This window comes from Strix aluco, chromosome 12 (genome assembly GCF_031877795.1).
Source record: "Strix aluco isolate bStrAlu1 chromosome 12, bStrAlu1.hap1, whole genome shotgun sequence".
Lineage (NCBI taxonomy): Eukaryota > Metazoa > Chordata > Aves > Strigiformes > Strigidae > Strix > Strix aluco.
The window spans coordinates 27,059,524-27,077,774 of NC_133942.1; the positions used below are offsets into that span (position 1 = coordinate 27,059,524).

The 18,251-nt window shown below is 35.0% G+C and overlaps 1 protein-coding gene across 2 annotated transcripts in view; it reads left to right on the plus strand.

Annotated features, from left to right (window-relative positions):
• The window catches only part of MINDY2 (MINDY lysine 48 deubiquitinase 2), a 35,111-nt gene that overhangs the window by 13,044 nt on the left and 3,816 nt on the right, over positions 1 to 18,251 (plus strand). For both annotated transcript variants that reach the window (XM_074837537.1, XM_074837538.1), the window contains exons 5-9: positions 4,123 to 4,281; positions 5,180 to 5,282; positions 5,877 to 6,019; positions 15,608 to 15,781; positions 17,033 to 17,206. In XM_074837537.1, the coding sequence (XP_074693638.1) occupies positions 4,123 to 4,281; positions 5,180 to 5,282; positions 5,877 to 6,019; positions 15,608 to 15,781; positions 17,033 to 17,206 (753 nt within the window). The remainder of the gene's footprint in view (positions 1 to 4,122; positions 4,282 to 5,179; positions 5,283 to 5,876; positions 6,020 to 15,607; positions 15,782 to 17,032; positions 17,207 to 18,251) is intronic.

Genomic DNA, 18,251 nt, shown 5'->3' on the forward strand with positions numbered 1-18,251 from the left:
GCTGGGCTTTCTCTGAGAAAGTAAACTGAGCAAGAAAGATCTCTGTTCTTAAGTTGTGATGGACAAAGAGGTTGATTCTGTATTAATGAAAGGCATTATTTTTTGCACTGACCATTATTTTTATGTCATCACAAAAGTGTTTCTATGTTAAAGATAATGCTATTAGTTTAAAAAAAATGATGTTTATGTATTATTTTGGAGCAAATTTTTCAAGCTCTGTCTGTGGTCACTGCTGGTTTTTTGATTACTCACAGAAACGTGATTTGAATGTATTATAGGTGTTCAGTTTCAAGCTAAGTTTTATTTATTATTAGGCCTTCTTCTCTTGCTCTCATTCAGTGTTGAAAATCAAATCAAGTATCTTGGGATAGTTGAAATTAGCATGAAGATTGAATGGATTCTTTTAATAATAATCCAAAATGTGACTTGTGTCAAATGATATGAATTCTTTTTGTAATAACAAAATTAGCTATCTTTTTTCCACACAGTTCTGTGCTGTAGAAGATTATAGCTATAATCAGTTTACAGGAGGGTGATGAAAACTATACACCTAGTTAAAGTACAACCTCTGTGGCTTTCTTGTGCTCAAGTAAATGGGTTTACTATGTAAATGTCACAGACATTTTCCTTAAATATTTAAGTGTACAATTTTAAAGAAACCTTCTCTTCTAGGAATGTAGTAAATATACTTGTAGAGGCATAAATGGTATCACATGAGAGGGGAAAAAGAAACCAATTAGGCAACTGAGTTTTACAAAATTATTACATTTCAGAAGCATTGGAACTAATCATAATTTTGTGTTTATCTTGTCACACAGTTAGTATTCTTTGACTAAAACAATATGTTTTCTTCTTACACAAGAAATTCCAGTAAATTTTTCGGACAACTGGATTTGTAGTGCTTGATTTTAGTATAATTTCAACATCGTGACAAGATACTCATTTTAGCTGTGACTTTCTTTTTTACCATTCTTGAGGGTTTTAATTAAGTATTTGAATAAAAAATGGATTAAAAAGCAAGGTGCAAGTTCTAATGCACAAACTTAAGAACAAGGTTGCCTGGGGAGGTTGTGGAGTCTTCATCCTTGGAGATGCTCAAAAGCTGTCTAGACATGGTCCTGGGCAACTGGCTCAGGTGGGGGTATGGACTGGACGACTTCCAGAGGTCCCTTCCAAGCTCAACTGTTCTGTATATTTATATCCTTGCTTATTTGTATTCATTTTTTTAGAAGCTTTGCTTTGAAGTTGCGGAAGTAGTGAAAATAGAAATCATAATGTTCAAATTGTAGTAAGAAACTTCTGCACTTTTCTGGATGGTTTGATGTATTCCTGCTTTGTAAACAAAAGTAAACATTACAAAACAAATGTGACTAATCTCTGTAGATGTATGATCTGAATTTGTGGGTGGTTAGTGCTGAATTGCTATAGACTTTCTTCCTATTCGTTTAGCAGAATAAGAGTATTGCATTATTTCTTCCTGAACACCTCTGATAGCTTTTTAGACTTGGTATCTGATCCCTACTTATGAAATGTACTTCTTAAGTAAGGTGGTTTGGTTTGCTATTATAATGATAAAAACTTCAAAAAAAAAAAAAAAAGTCTGAGACAGATCTTGAGAATTACTTACAAATCTTGCTAAATTCGAAATCTTGTGACATAGAGAAATTGTCAAAAGGATGAAGCAACATGTAAAGTAGTGGGAGCTGTTACCTTCCTGGTAATAGAAACTTTACACAACAGTGCAGTTAAAGGGCTACAAGCAGTAAAACTCTCATTCACAGCAACCACTCTCAAGTGCGGATACTGGATAATGATCATGACAGCGTTTTACAGCTACACTTTATCAAGTAGTTTATAAGCTTTCCTGTGTAAGCTTCAGCTCTTAGAGCTTTCCAGGTTTAAATCTGTTTAGTAACAGGGAAGTATGTCTGTTTATAAGCTTACTTCAGAAGTTTTCAGAAGTTGCATCTAATCTGAAATTACTCAAAGTAGGAACCAGCTTATTGTTCTACTGTCATTTTATTAAGGAAAAAAAAATACTTTTAAACTTGCATACTGGTAAGAGGAGTAGCTTAATTCCTTTGGCTAAAATGCTGAGGTTGGTGAACATGAAATTTCTGCCATGTGCCTTAATGAAAAAATGCTGTTGCACGTGTTAGTATTGTGCAAGGATCTGTAGGCAAGACTATTTTACACATACATATCTGCTTACACAATTTTTACATACAAGTTTTGTTTTAGAATTCTGTTGCATGCTGAGATGCCTAAAACTTCTTCCAAGATCTAGGTAACATTCATTTTCCTAACAGATGCAAAACTGTGCTTAGAATTGGATCATGAAGTGTTGAATGATGTAGCTACTTCACTTAGCATGTTTACTTAGTGAGTGTTGTATGGTTTAATTGGTACATTCGTTACAATACCGAGTTACAAGATGCGCAGACTGATTTATTAAACTGACTTTCAAGTGATAGGACAAGAGGGAATGGCCTCAGGCTGCGCCAGGGCAGGGTCAGACTGGCTCTTAGGAAGTATTTCTTTGCAGAAGGGGTTGTTGGGCGTTGGAATGGGCTGCCCAGGGCAGGGGGGAGTCCCCATCCCTGGAGGGGTTGAAGAGTCGGGTTGACCCAGCGCTGAGGGATCTGGTGGAGTTGGGAACGGTCAGGGTGAGGTTCATGGTTGGACTGGAGGAGCTTCAAGGGCTTTTCCAACCTAGATGACTCTGGGATTCTGTGACTTCTTAAAAATACTAAGGTCTGCCTTACATTCTAATATACAGGCTTATGTTGGCATTCTGCTCTGTCTGTTAATGTATACACTAATGTGCTGCAGAAGTGAACATTCAAGTTAATGTATTGGTTATGTTACTGTTTAATGGATCCAGTTATTTGTAATTTTCCTGTATTTCAGCAAGTTGCTTTTACTTAGATAAAATAACTCATCACTCCGTACCCCCTTATGCCTTGTTAGCCTACCTAGCTCTAAAAGTTTTCTCATTATTTGTCCTTATGGTCAGTCATCCTTATTCACAGTTATTTGTCTTCCCTTATTGATTCCATTAATTGTCTTTTTAAAAGAATACAACACAGAGACAACTGTCTCTAACAATCAGTGGTTTTAGTCTGAATCTTTTGTCTCCATCTCCTTTCCAATCTGTGTTTCCATTTTTTGCCATGCTTTTCTCCCCACTGTTGCAATCTGGAATTCCTCTTAAGCAAAGGAATATTGCAAAACTAAGCCAAAAAACCCCCCAAAAAAACAAACAACAAAGTGCCTCAGTTTCCCTGAATCTTTTGCAAATACTTTCTGATAATACTCTTTGTGGACTCTTCTCACTTAGTGGAAAATTCTTTTTCGTGCGGGTCAGGAAAGATTTGTCTGTTGGTTCAAGAAAACTGTCTCACAAAGCACTTTTTCTTTGGCTCACCTTTGGTTTGTGTGATTGGATCTTCATAACTTGTTCATTCCCCTTAGGATTCCATTGGGATCACTACTATAATAAATGCTACTTTAATGACTTGTTTCCATGGTAGAATCTACAGGCCATTTAAAGGTCTGGCCAAATTAAGATAGCAAAACTTTTCTTATGAAACAAAAAAAAAATCAGACCCTTCATTGTTGTTTACTGCTTGAAGCACTGAACCCCCAGTTAGAGTTGTCAAGTAGATCTGTGTAGATCGGTTCTGTTTGTTCATTCGTTGTGGTAGCAAGTCCTTCAGCCTCACTCATAAGGCAGCACTTAAAAGGGGAGAAGAAACTTCAAGAGAGGCCCTTAAAGATTCGCTTTTAATCCAGTTCTTGCAAACATCTGGCTTGTGGCTATGGGAAGTGGAGCTAAAAGAAATAGGAGTTGCCTAAAAGCAGTTTCTAAGTGCAGAAGAAGAAACTGTCAGATACAGCTGATTGGAGAGAGTGTTCTTATTTTTCAGATCTCTTCTGGCACAATGAGAATGAATTATGTGAATATACATTGAAACAGTTGTTAAGCTAATTTCCCCTTTTGTAAATGTCTTCTTTAAATGTTGAATTGATGAGTGCTAAGTGATGAAGGGTTACAAGAGTAACCACCAAGTGTACAAAGCTCTATTTGGTCATCTGTTTTGTTTTTCTTTCTGCTGTCAGAATATGAGTGATGCAATGGCGATTCTACACAAGTTACAGACGGGTCTGGATGTCAATGTGAAGTTTACAGGTGTACGAGTATTTGAGTACACACCTGAATGCATAGTGTTTGATCTTCTTGATATCCCCTTGTACCATGGATGGTTAGTGGACCCTCAGGTAACTTACTTTTTTCAATAATTCAAACAATGTAAGTTATTTTGAATTTTATTGGGGGGACGGGAGATGTTCCAGAATATTAAGTAGAATCAATAATAATGATTATAGTAATGAGTTTTTTAAATCTAGCCAGAAAAATTAGATTTTCTTTAGAGGAGTGAGTACAGACTGTACATGTTCTTTAGTGTGGTAACTTTGCAGAGACTAAGTCTGTAGTCCAGCTAACTTGCAAAACCTATGTTGAATTAATGACTGTGTAAAAGAGAATTGTTCTTCTGAGGGAGGTAGGAAGTTGCCAGATACAGTGTCCCAGACATTGTTTTTGAAATCTCATTAGAAAACACTTGGAAGGAATGCAAAGGTTACTTTCCTCCTTTCTTTAATTCTGATTTACTAGTCACCACTTTTGAGAGCTGAGGAAGTTAGAAAAAATTAGAACTGCATCTTTAACAAACATATAATTTATTTTTAATAATTTAATAAACAGTAAACAGGTATTGTTTACTTAGGGGGAAACTGGTGAGTTTGGCTGGAATAATCTGCCTCAGATTTTTTTTTTCCTCTTCATGCCTTGTTCTTGAAAGTTGCTGTTCTTTTACCCCGTTGGACTTCCCACCCACCCCAACTGAGCTGACTGATGCCCCATTCTCTCCTCCATCCACTTTAGCAACAGCTTTTGATGTTGAGCATTACCTTACAGATTTTAAGTGGGATCTGAGACAGCAAAATGTGTAACAGTCTAGGGTAAAACTTTTTGACCAAGTATTTTTAGGGGGATAATGTCCTCTCTTTGTTGAACCTCTTCTTATTTTCTTATGAATAATTGCTATAGGCTTACAGCTGTGTTCCGTTGTTCACAAAAGTAAGTTCTCTGTTTTGTATGTTCTTCCTGCTCCAGGTTGCTGACATAGTAAAAGCAGTTGGTAACTGCAGTTACAATCAGCTAGTGGAGAAGATAATTTCTTGTAAACAGTCAGACAACAGTGAACTGGTTAGTGAAGGTGGGTAACTTTTTTCTATGCTTTACCAAAGTATCTACCATATCAAATATTAGTTAGATGTTTTGTGTGTGGGTCTTGATATGTAGAGACAGAAGTGTGAAGAGCTGCGCTCTGTCTGCGGAAGTTCTTTCCCTGGGCAGACAGATAGCACTGTGCTTACCTTACGAACTTTTCTGATGCAATTTCCAAACCAAGGATCAGCCTCATTCTCTTGATCTATTAAATATGCTTTTAAAAAAGCTGGAGATAACTTCCTTTTATGAAAAGATATTATGGGCAGCATTGAGATTTCATCTTGGCTATAGATTCTCTCCTGTAGTTAGAATATAAATTATATACTACATGATGACAAGGAAAAACCAGTAATATTAGAAGTGGATACAGCATTTCTGAACGTGACAGGGTTATCTACAATGCTGAGCTTTTAGAACTTTCGACTTGTTTTCCCCTCTGTGAATGTGTTCCCTTAGATTTGTGGCGATATGGGAGTGTCTTAGTAGGGAAGAGATGGGAATAGTATTACCATTGTAACCAGGTCTTATATACTAGGAAGTATGTAATAGACACACATAACAGTATGTATTGCTCTTGTAGGATTTGTAGCTGAGCAATTTCTAAATAACACAGCTACACAGTTGACATACCATGGACTGTGTGAGTTGACGTCAGCTGTCCAGGAGGGAGAGCTTTGTGTGTTCTTCAGGAACAACCATTTTAGCACCATGACCAAATATAAGGTATATTCATCATTTTTGTGTTTACTGTTGTGGTTTGTTTTAATTCTTCTTGTAGCTCTTCCCTTTATGTTCAGTTTTCTCTCTGTGTTAACACCCTTTGTGGTTATGTATAATGACGTACATTTCTTACATAGCTTAAATTTACTTGCGGTTTGTGATTGGCAATTATAAGGTTAATGAATTTAATTTCTTGTTCGTGAGGATATAAAACTTTGCTTTACATTTAGGCTAGTAGATAAGTAGCTCCATCAGGGTGTTCAAAATAGCGAATAGTTGGAGAAATTGAGATGAACTACAATATCGGTTCTCTTTGTTAGGGAAGAGATTATTTTTTTGAATCTGAAACTGGGGAAGCAAAATGGTGAGAATTGTGAAGGGAGTATTGCAGGGTATGAAAAGCAGGTGACAACTTGGTTAATGCTTCTGGGACTCCTTCCTTCATGCAATGGAGAATCTGGCTTGGCAAGCTGACAGTCATTTATGGATCATCTTCTTTCTAGCACAACTTTGCTGTTACTGACATGATAGTATACTCTTATGTATCTGACTTGGGTAGAAAGGGGCATGGTCAGATTGTCTCTGAAGATTTAATCATTCCCTTCAGTGATAAATGTGAATATTTTGAGGTAAACTTTTTATTGGCTTTCAGTGTCAAATCATCCTTAGACATTTCTCTCAAACATACATATGAGTTTTCACCTTTGTATAGAACTTCTGAAATTATATTTTGATTATCTGTTATTAAATAAGACTTTAATTTCATGTACGCTTGCGTTTATGAATAATGATAATAAATGCAAAAAAAGGAGAGTGTGTAACATGCAAAAACATTAAGGAACCACTGTTTTTGCTATCTATTACATGGTAACGTCATATACCTCATGTGAATGACACTAACTTCCGTTTGGCAGTACTAGTCCTTTTTGTTCCCTCTGTTAATATTTATTTTTGGCATTTTGAATAACTGCTCATAAGCTGAGCTAAAGCTCTGAACAGTACTGATAAATAACGATTAGCTCTACAGACGGGTAACACATTTGGTTTTCTAATAGCTTCTTAGAGCACATCTAATATTTGTTTTGAATCTGTGTACAATGATATTCTCTTAAAGTACTAGGACAGGTAAAAGGATCTTTCCCCTCCCTTCCTCTGTTGTGTTGGGTTTTTTTTTTAAATAAGCGCTATGGAATATATCTGTTTATGGTCAAAACTGTAATTGTTATATTTCTGATGAAGCTGATGTATGTCACAGTTATAAGAGGTATAGTTCTGCTTCTCTCCATTTAGCCCTTGCAATAGTTGGTAGTAGTTTGTCATGCATGCCTGTACACTGTTTATGGTTACCTTCATTATGGGGGAAAAAAACCAACCTCAAAACAATTTGATTTAAAAAAAAAAATACTAAGTAGAGGTACAGATGCACTTTCTGGGTGCAGATGGTACCTAGAGGTGCAGGAAACCTTCTTTACTATGTTTAAAGGATATTCCAGATAAAACACTCAAATCCTCTTGGAAATAATTCATTTTTGTGCTATTATTAAAACTTTAAAAATATGAAATATTCTTTGTATTAAATACAGTCAATGAGTATGACTTTGACCTCGTGAGTTAAAAATACAGAATTTTGTTTGTAGAATGTAGACTGCAGTCTTCTGGTGTGTGTTTGTCAGTGCTTTATTAACTTCATACTTGTAAACATATACTTCTCAGTTGAGATCCTTTTTCCTTAAAGAAATGCGACAGTTCAATAAGTTAAATATCCAATATTAATAATGCAGAGCAGGTTATGGCAGTGAGTAAAAATCTGTGTCTGAACTTTAAGCACTAAATCCAAGTCCTAATAAATGCTGAGTTAAAATATTTGAAGAGTAGTATTATTTGTTAGCTGTGTATTTAAGCTTTACTGCTTCTAAGTCACTGTGGTTTTAATCTTGTCCTTTTTGAGAAGTCTTAGACTTCTGAAATGCTAAATTGTGGAACATTGGTCATTCTTGTGTTTCATAGTCATTGTGGTGGCCTCACTTGCAGCTAGTGTTCAATTTCCGTGTTGTCTACAGGCTTTTAGTTCCTGGGATTGTCACTTTTAAACAGTGTTGATCAATTTGCCTTGGATTTCTGGTGAGTGGTATGTTACAGAATTTGAGCTATCAAGAAACTCTTTCGATAAAGACAGAAATTTATTTATTTTTAAATGTCAGCAGTAAACTTTCTGTGTGTTTCTAACCTACCTAACAATGTTTTTGCAATAGCCATATGTGACTAGGTCAGGAAGTCAGAAATAGACTTGACTTGGGCTTTTAGCCAAGATAAATATCCAAAAATCTTCGGACCCCCAGGACACTAATAGGAGCATCATAGAGTTGAGATTTTTTTTTTTCAACTGCTTTACTCTTACCTTTTACTAGGTTTAATGCTAGCTCTGCAGATTTTTAATGGAGTTTCTTTTACTTCACGGTTTGAGCAGTAGTCAGAAAAGTCCATCAATTAGGAAAACTGAAGATACAACATATGCCAGAGAAAGTGAAGGTGTAGAACTTTTAGAACAAGAACTGCGCAATTCTTGCTGTAATATTGCTCTTCCCTCTTCCCCCTCCATAACTGTTTTATTGGTGTGTTTCCATATATTGGTTTGAAGTTAACAAATGGGAATTATACCTATAGTAAGTTATATACATATAATAAGACTTGTGTATTTTTAGAAACATTTACACTATGAATAATTAACAAGAATTTATAATGAAAATCCCTTAAGTACATTAGTCTGTTTATTACTCTAATGAAGCTAATACTTAAACTTTTAGTGAAAGCTTTCATGTACAGTTGATAGCAACTTATACACTGGGGATATTTCTTAAGTTCAGTGGGGCTTTCAAAGGCCGATGTTTTAGTGAAAGGACTTGGATTTCAGTATTGTGTTTCAAAGAAAGTAGAATGTACATTGGTCTTAACTGCACTTACTGGAAGAAAGAAAAAAACCCTAGATTGCTAAGCTCTTTCAAAGGAAATGCAGAAAACTGTTCCAAGTTCTCTTACGTGCTTATCTTCTTTAGGATTGAGAAGGTGTAAGTAATTTAAGAAGAAGGAGTACATGGTGATATTGAAATAATTCAAAGAACAAAATTCATAAATTGGAGACATTTTAAAGTTCTACATATCGTTTTTTCTAATAAAACAGATGAATCCAAATTGCTTTAATTCTGCTTGTATTGGTGCCACATAGCAATCACATGATTGCGATTGAGCCATTTTTAATATTTGTGGTGCTTGGTTGCACAGATTTATTTTTTTAAACTGTATTAGTTTTTTCCATGTTCCATATGCATTTATCCATTATTCCTTAATAAGGAATAATCATGTGGATATTTTAGAGCAGAAATGGGAGAGGTGGAGACTGGTAGCATCCTTTGTGCATATAATTCTGGGTTTTAAGTCTTTCTTGCAAAGGGTTTGCAGTATTTATTATTTGACACATAGTATCAATTTAAAAATAGAAGACTTACTAATACTGACAACACTTTACCCAGTTATACTGAGTTTAGAGTGGCTTTCCACTGTCGGATCAAAGGATCTTTACCTTGCTTTTGGATTGCTCATTTTAGAGGACTGTTTTACTGAAATGGGAGTTATGTGAAAGTGTGAATAAATAGTGCAGTATTCTGAATTTCTGTATCTTTGCTTTGAAAATTTTTTCATAGGCTGTTGCTACACAATGTTGCATAGTGGCAAGAACTCCTTGGAAACATTGGGCATACTGGTGCCCAGCTAGTGTGATTGTTAAGGCTGGTTAAATTTTTCTGCATGAAAAGTAAAGGAATTTGTAAGGAAGGGAACTGGAGTGACTCCTCACAAATGTGGCTTTAGTATTATTTTTTAATTGTTACTAACTAACAATAATAAAATAGGTGTTTGGTTTTTTTACTCTTCAGTGCCTCTTGCAAGATCAGAAATATTATGCTTATGAATATACAGCAACTTTATGAATATCTGGTGTAGATTAGGGAGGTATCAGTGCTGTTACATAACTGTAAGCAAAAGTTTTAACAGTCTCTGCTAGCAGACATTTAAAAGGCATTTCTATACTAGTTAGGGGATGAAGATAATACTTCGGGCTTTGAGGTGGACAATAATAGGTGAGAAGTTGCATTAGAACACTTTTAAAAATACGGATATTTTAAAAAAGAGTATTACTTATGAACAAGAGAAAAAGCAAAAGGGGGGAAAACTGGTTTTAGTTCACTGTCACTGTATTTGAAAATATTTGTTACTGTTTTGAAATATTCCAGTTTAATATATGGGCACTCCTAATTCAGGCAGGTAACTGTTGTGCCATTTTTACATATCTTCCAAATTCCTGACTCTGGGAATAAGAGTTAAATGGAAGGGCTGATTCAATAATAATTTTTCTGGTTTAGATACAGCATTCACTTTAAAATCGTGGAAGTTGACAAGTAACGTAACAGTAGCAGAAGAATGATGGGCAGTGAGTTTTTTTCAGAAATTACTATGTAAAGTTTTCAAGTAATCTTCCTCTAAAGACTTCAGTGTTTTTATTAAAGCTGCTGAGTTGATATCACAGTGTAATTGCAAAGATTCACAGATTGCATTTCAGAATAGACCATCAGTTCAATTATTAGTTTATATTATTTAATATAGTACTGAATAATTGATAATTTACTATTCCTATTCTGAAATTTTAATAAAATTTGCATAATACAATATGTTGTCATTTCTGATTTGAAAGAAGTTTGATTATTAGGATCATGTTTATTTTATGAAAATATGTAACTTTTTAAAAAATTAATTATTGCATATAAAAGGAAAACAAATATGGCAATTCTGTAATATATTAGACAACTGTCAAAGTATGGTGAGTGTTAGTTAATAATGGCAGTTCAGTTACCAGATTCTTGATCTCTTTCACTATTATTTGTCCATTTGCCCGAGTAGTCACTTACTCTGCTTCCTGTCCCTTTAAATTGCATATTAATAGTCTTGGCTCATGTGATTATACACTAATCATTTTCAGCAGTTAAAGATGTGATTTTTTTTTTTTTTTTGCCTTTGCTTTTCATTACACAGATAATAAATACATCAAATGGTAATTCCCTAGATCAAGGAAAAACAGGACTGTAAAGAGGGGATCAGTTTGGTAAGAATATCTTAGTTCAGTTGGAACATTTTTCCCACTGATGTGACTCTAATACAACCTGTTTTCTTTACTGAAAAGTAACAAGACACTTACCTGTTTGGATTCTTAAGTATGTTTGTTGCAATTATGTCTTCTAGTTTATAAATGTTGGATTTCTGTTTCAGAACTCCACAGACTTTTATTCAAATACAAAGTATGTTTCGTAGCAATATTTGCACTTTTTTTTTAGGTGTTTAAGATGATGTCTGAGTTTGGCATAGTAGAGGCGATGTATATAACTTCTTAAAAACTTGTTTGAATATTCTTCAATTTCTTAGTAAGTGTACAGCTTTTATTCTGATGATTACTCTGAATCAAATGGTATACGCTTTTAAAAAAAAATCCTTAATTTTCTCTAACAGTTAAAATGTTAGGATAGATTAATCTCCAAATTAATAGCACTCATTTGTGTCAACATAAAACACCTTTACAAAAAACAAGGGATCTGATCCAGAAGTCCAAGAGAACATCTACATAGACTTTAAAGGATAAGGCTTAAAATGTTTGTTTTTACTGTATGAAGCTATTGGACAGGTGTCAGGTTTTCCTTTTCAGTTTTCTAAACTGCTGGAAACTTGTTAATTGGCATCAGAACAAGTAGTTTAAAAGCATTAATTTTCACTACTGAATCTGGTCATGAAATTAACCCAGGAAAGGAGGTCTTGTAGCATCACCTGCAGCCTACATCTGTTTGCATTTCAGAGAGGTTTTTTTGTGCAAACCAGAGGACTAAGAGATCATTCTTCTGGAAAATAATCATGCTTTTATCCTTAGCTTTACTTCCGTTTTTTTATATGTGAAACTATAAAATCTGGGCATTGGTCTACAATATCTAGATACTGATTCTTAGGATAAATAACTATTCATAAATTCATTGTAGGCACAGTTTACCTTAACAGTTACGCACTTGAGACTTTCTTTTATTGTTTTATTTCCTATTGACAACAGTTGTTGGTAGATACTACTGCTGTATTGTATGTGCTAGTATTTTGGGGAGCAGTGTTAACACATGAGACTGTGTATTTAATAAAAAAACCCCACATTTAAAAATAAACCTAAAAGATTAGCTGGTAATAATTTAGACCTGACCAGTTAAGATTTTATGAAGGTAGAAACACATTTAGCTTGTAAAGTGTGATATTGTTCTTGGCAAGGCGTACTTGAAAAGCATATTTGTGTACATTTGTTAGCTTCATTGCATGACCTTAGTGTGCTGATGATCCTGTTTCAGCTTTAACCCTGACTGAAAGGCAAATGCAGAATCAGGACCATGATCTATTAAGTAGAAAACACATTCTGTTTTTTACCTTTTTTAAAGCCTCCTTCCTAATCTTTTAGCTTCATGTAAATAAATGTTTCTACACTTAATTCTTACTGATTCTGTCACTGTGTGTCCTCTTTCCCTTTTCCTCCTTGTGTGTTGCACTGAGTGGAGCTGAAGTGCAGAAACTTAGCTTGGTAGGCTGCAAATGTGGTGTAAAACTACTGGACACATCAAGTCAGAAATCCCAGTGTTGTATTGGTTGTATATCACTATCTCTTAGGAGCTAGACTGATCTCATGATCTGGTAAGTGCTGGAGAATGGTGGCTGCTTCCCAGCACCGGGCATGTCAAATTTAGAGGCAGCGTGAAGGTCGAATGATGAAAAGGTTTTTCTCATTTCACAGAATCCCCTCAGTGGAATTTGGGTGTGCCAGTGAAGTTGGCTGTGAGCCTTTACGACTGGGAAGAGAACATGCATGGCATTAAAACAGTGCCTATAAAACCAGTCCGTAGATATGGCATCTATTTGCTTCTTGCAGGTAGAAGGAACAAAAGCATCGAAGTTCTAGGAAGTCTGATCTCTGTAGAGATGAGTTAGATACATTACACCTAATACAAAAAGAGCTGACTCCTCTTATTTTGTATATGAAACTGAATTACCACAGGTTGCATGAATATTAGCAATATTATGAGGGTCCTTGGGAATCTATTTGGTTTTTTTGAGAAATTCCATTAAATTATACTAATACAAAGAGAGATCAGAGCATGATAAAAACCAAAAAGGGGAAGATGCATCTCTGATCTGTGCTTTCCCATTGCTCTTTCATTCCAACAAGGTGAAAAGGAACTCTGACCCTTCACGAGTACTAGGGAGCCTGTGTTTGTTGGTTTGCTAGATTTTGTCAAAGTGAGGCAGCATATTTTTAAACTCTGCAATTGGTATTGGAAGTAGAATGGTATTGTTTAGGTAATGTGGTGATACATAATGCAGTTTATTGCCTTTCACTGAGGAGCTGTGTTAATTTTTTTTTTATTTACTCTAGGATGACATTTTTAAAATCAGTGTTCAGGTATAGTTCAGCTGTGGAAGTCTTAAAAACAGAAAGCAAGAATATGAGTTTTATTTAAGATTGAAACAGTTCTCTATTTCAAACGAGTGTTGACAGAGACTAGATTCTATTCCCATAAAGGTAATGATATATTTCAATATTTGCATGTGAAAAGTTCAATTTACGATAGTTGGGAAACTATGAAAGCATTAACATTTTCCTGTTTCAGTATTTTTAAGCTACACTGTTTATGAACTGTTTAAAAAGTAATTCAAAATGTATGGTGTAATAAAGGACAACTTGACCCCCCTCTTTTTTTCTTTTTAGGTTTTGTTTGAATCGATGTGCTGGTCAAAATAATATTTAAAAGGTTCAAAAACACTTACCTTAAAGATTTTGGGATTTTCTTTTTTAATACTTTTTATATAAAAGATGCTGTAAAATAGGTCTTCTGTGCAAATTGGAGATGTGAAATTTTTTCCCTTCATTTTCTTTGGGTGATTTTTAATCATCAGAAGTAGCATTCAGTTTTTAGGCAGGTTTCTGAGGGAAAGGTGATTCCCTAGATCACCTTAGTGATCTGACTTGTTGCTGACAATTGTATTTATGTCTGCAGGCCCACCTGTGCTGAGGTAACTGCCATTCCAAAACTTGAACATATAGTAGTGTCCTTTGTGGGTTTTTTATCTGTTCTGTTTGGCCTTTTGTATGAGCGTGTCTTGTGGCATTAAGTAATACTAGAATAACTGCTGCGTGTGAATCTTCAAATAATACTTTTATGTCATATGATCTACCAGCTGCAGAAGGGATGGCTGTAACTTAGTAGGATTGAAGAGATCTAATTAATTTCAGCATCTCTTACAGTCTTTTAATGACTTGAGAGACATCAGTGAGCTAGTTGTGTACTTGCTGACTATGGGCAATGTTTTCATTTTTTGCCTGTTCAGCCTATGAAATCATTAGAACAGGAACTGCCTCTTGTGTTTTGGTACATTTTCAGCACAGTGATCTTTGAGAACCCTTTGTGTGCTGCTGTAATACAAATAGCAAATTTTTGTGTGTGTCACAATAAACTGCTTTGATTTCTAGAGCTAAAATACTGCAACAAGTTTTGCATTGAGTATCTTGATCTGCTACATTCAGTAATAATAATGGAAGCTTCAGTCTTCATGTGCTGTATGGTCAGTAAACAATATTCTTGTTTTGGAGTACAATTCCAAAAACGTGCTAAAAAGGGTAGGATAACATTAAAATCTTAATTTAAATTGAAATTTAAACATGGATTTTTGCACTGCTTTGCTGTCCCTCAAGCATGCAGCACCACCATATCCTTTTACTTGAGGGCCTGCTGTTGTAATTTTCCTTTGATTTCAGCTCCTCTCCCATTCCTTCAACCTAAGCTTGCATTTCATCTTTCCTGTACCTTGTATTGTCTCTTTCACTCCCAGACCAGCCCATTTTATAATTTCAGAGTTTTAAATCAAGAAATTTGGCCTTATGGAACTGTAAAAAGGCTAAAATCCAAAAAAAGCAGTTATTGGTGACAAGCGATAGCAAGAATTGTAGACTTAGTTTTTTTCAGTTGAAATAAACCTCACATTCTGTCAAAACCCATTATAAAACATGAAGTCTGAGATGTGGTCACTTTGAGGTAATGCCTCTTGGATTATTTGGAAAGATCACCTTTGTCTCCAAGTCTTGTCTTTGGAATTTAATGTGATTTATCCTGGGATTTAAAATTTACATTGCCAGTCTTGAGGTATACTTCTTAGGTGTGTTTCCAAGGAGTTATCAAGGTATATATTCATGTTTTATATTAATATTTAGTCAATATGAACTTTAATAATGAAAAATTACAGGATGGAATACAGAAATTAAGTGTGGCTGTTAATTTAGAAATGAATACTATTATCTGGTGTTTGAATGCTGTATACTGATTTATTTAATTTTTAAACTTGCTAAAAAAATCTAAATGAATGTTTTACTGGAATGCAACAGCTGTATTAGCTGCTAATTTCTGATAATTATATCAGACTGTAAAAAATACTTTTTTTAGTTTTACAGGTTTTCTTTATTCTTCTGTGTAGGGTCAGCTTTACCTGTTGGTGACAGACCAGGGCTTTCTTACAGAAGAGAAAGTTGTCTGGGAAAGCTTACACAATGTGGATGGTGATGGAAATTTCTGTGATTCTGAATTCCACTTACGGCCTCCATCAGACCCTGAAACTGTCTACAGAGGGCAGCAGGATCAAATAGATCAAGTACTGGATTTCTGCCTTTCTATTGTGTTTTTCTGTTTACTTGTGACTATATATAACAATTAGTACTACTTTTTAGTCATATGTATGTATACTTACACAGATGTGTATGTATGTGTACTCATGCATATACAGGACTATAAAAAAATTCTTTACTTAGATTCGGGTTCTCAAAAGTGCTACTTTGAAGTATTTGGATGACTTAAAGGGAGGAAGAGTAAGACAAACTGTGAATAGTTTGGAAAATCTGATTTTAATATCTCAGAATCCCCTTCTGTAGAGAACTCAGGTGAAATGGCACATCTGCCTTGTGTGTGGAAACAGAAACTTCGCCTCCTGTAACAAATTCAATTCAGCTCATTAATATAACTGAACTTTGCCTTCTGATGCCCCCTTTGCTGAATGTAGCACAAAACCCAGCAGATTGTGTGTGATGGTGGTTGTTTGTTGTTTCTTGACTATATAAAATAGTTTCCAGAAGTCATGCCTGAGACAGGACTTATTTGTACCAGTGAACGCATAAGCACGTAGCAAGACCAAGCTCCTTGGAAATCTTACATTTCCTTTGCTTTGAACAAGCAAAATAAGTTTGTTTTTATAATAATCACTATTAATGTTTTTTAAGTGCTGGGGAAAAAAATGAATAAGCAGATGCTTTTAAATAAATTCAAGCACCAGATCTTTCTGTTGTATAATAAAGAACCTGGCAGAGATAACAGGGCTAATAATATCTTAGGTAGCTGTCTGGATATATCTAAAACTACCTGTTGATTATTTTCTCATCTGTTTAGGAGTTAGTGTTCCTTATTGGTGTACTTTCCACACTGTTCAGTAGAGTGGTGACAGATACTTTATCAAGCATAATCAGAGTGTTAATTAGAAATAGAAAATTACAAAGAGACAGCTTCAAAATCTTTACTTCTACCTAGAACTGGTATGAACTGACACTTTTGCTGCTGTCCAGGTAATGAAATTTAAACCTGAAAGCAACTGCCTTTAAACTAGCTAGTGTTCTGTATGCTGTGACATAGGCACTGTGAAAGGAGAAATGTAAAGTAGCTTTCAGCCTTTCTGCAGGTCAGGTTATGAACAGGTTCTGAAACAAATTCCTGTTTTCCATGAGGTAAATGTATTTGAAGACGAGGCTGTGAGAAAAGTGATGGCACTGTATAGCTGCACATGCTGAAAAAAATCTCTTGGTATGACTTGACTCTTTTCTGTGAAAGAGCATTAATAAACAAGTTTACTGTTTAGGATTATCTGATGGCATTGTCTCTACAACAAGAGCAGCAAAATCAAGAGATTAACTGGGAACAGATCCCAGAAGGAATCAGTGATCTAGAGCTAGCAAAGAAGCTCCAAGAGGAGGAGGACAGGAGAGCTTCTCAGTACTATCAGGAACAAGAACAAGCAGCTGCTCAGGTCCAGGTAAGAAAGCAGAGTATGATCACTAATTTTGGGAGTACTAACTTAATAGTTATATAGACACATCTATGTTTGTAAATGTTTCAGACTGGTAAGACTGCTACTTACATTGTATACAGCAAGTGATGAGATGAACATAGGAATCTTAAGAAATATGCTGTTATTGTTGGGAGTATGCATGCAGATAACAGCAGTAGCTGCCATTTTAAAGCAGGCCTAACCTTCTAAATTAGGGTTTCATTCATACTATTTAAGTTGGAATGATGGCATGAGTTAATAGTAAGGTCACAAAAATTGTATTAGCTAATATTTTGTTACTTGCAAAATAGCATTCCAATAAGAGCTTTTTGATAGTAGTCAAAGTTTTGTCTTTATTTTGCCTTGCGGAAGTTCGTTGCTTTATGTTTTTAGGGGTTTCAGTCTATGATATCATGTGAATCTATTCAATCCAGTTTCAAATTAGGAAATTAACAGTTTCTCCCAGTACACTTTTTTTGTCCCATCCCTATAAGAAGTTGCATTCAAAATGCTTGGAAAATGCTCTTCATGCACATTTATATACAAAATCACCATATAACTGAATCTCGTGTGCAGGAGGCAAATTTAAGTTGGTGCTCTGGATTCAGGGAGTTCTTAACCGCTGAAGACTTTTAAAACTGCTTTTATTAACAAATATGTAAAAAATATGTATGAAGGCTGAATCTTTGGCCTGAAGCAATTCAGAACCATTAACCAGTGTGCTTGTTAAGCATGAAACAAAAATTTTGACAATTGTAAGTTGTGTTATTTCCACTGCTTGTTGCTTTAATAGAATCATCAGTAGCTACTTCTAAGACAAAGATTCACCACTGCTGGCTGCAAAAAGTAGGAGGAGCTGAAGAACCTGCTTAACAGGACTTGACAGCATGCTTATTTGCAGCTCTGAATGGATAACAGCTGGAATAGATGATGAATTAACACAACTTATGTTGCCTTTGTATACCAACCCCCTTGCCAATTTCTTAACTAGTTTCTAGTCACAAAAAGCTGCTGCTTCTATTTTTTAGAA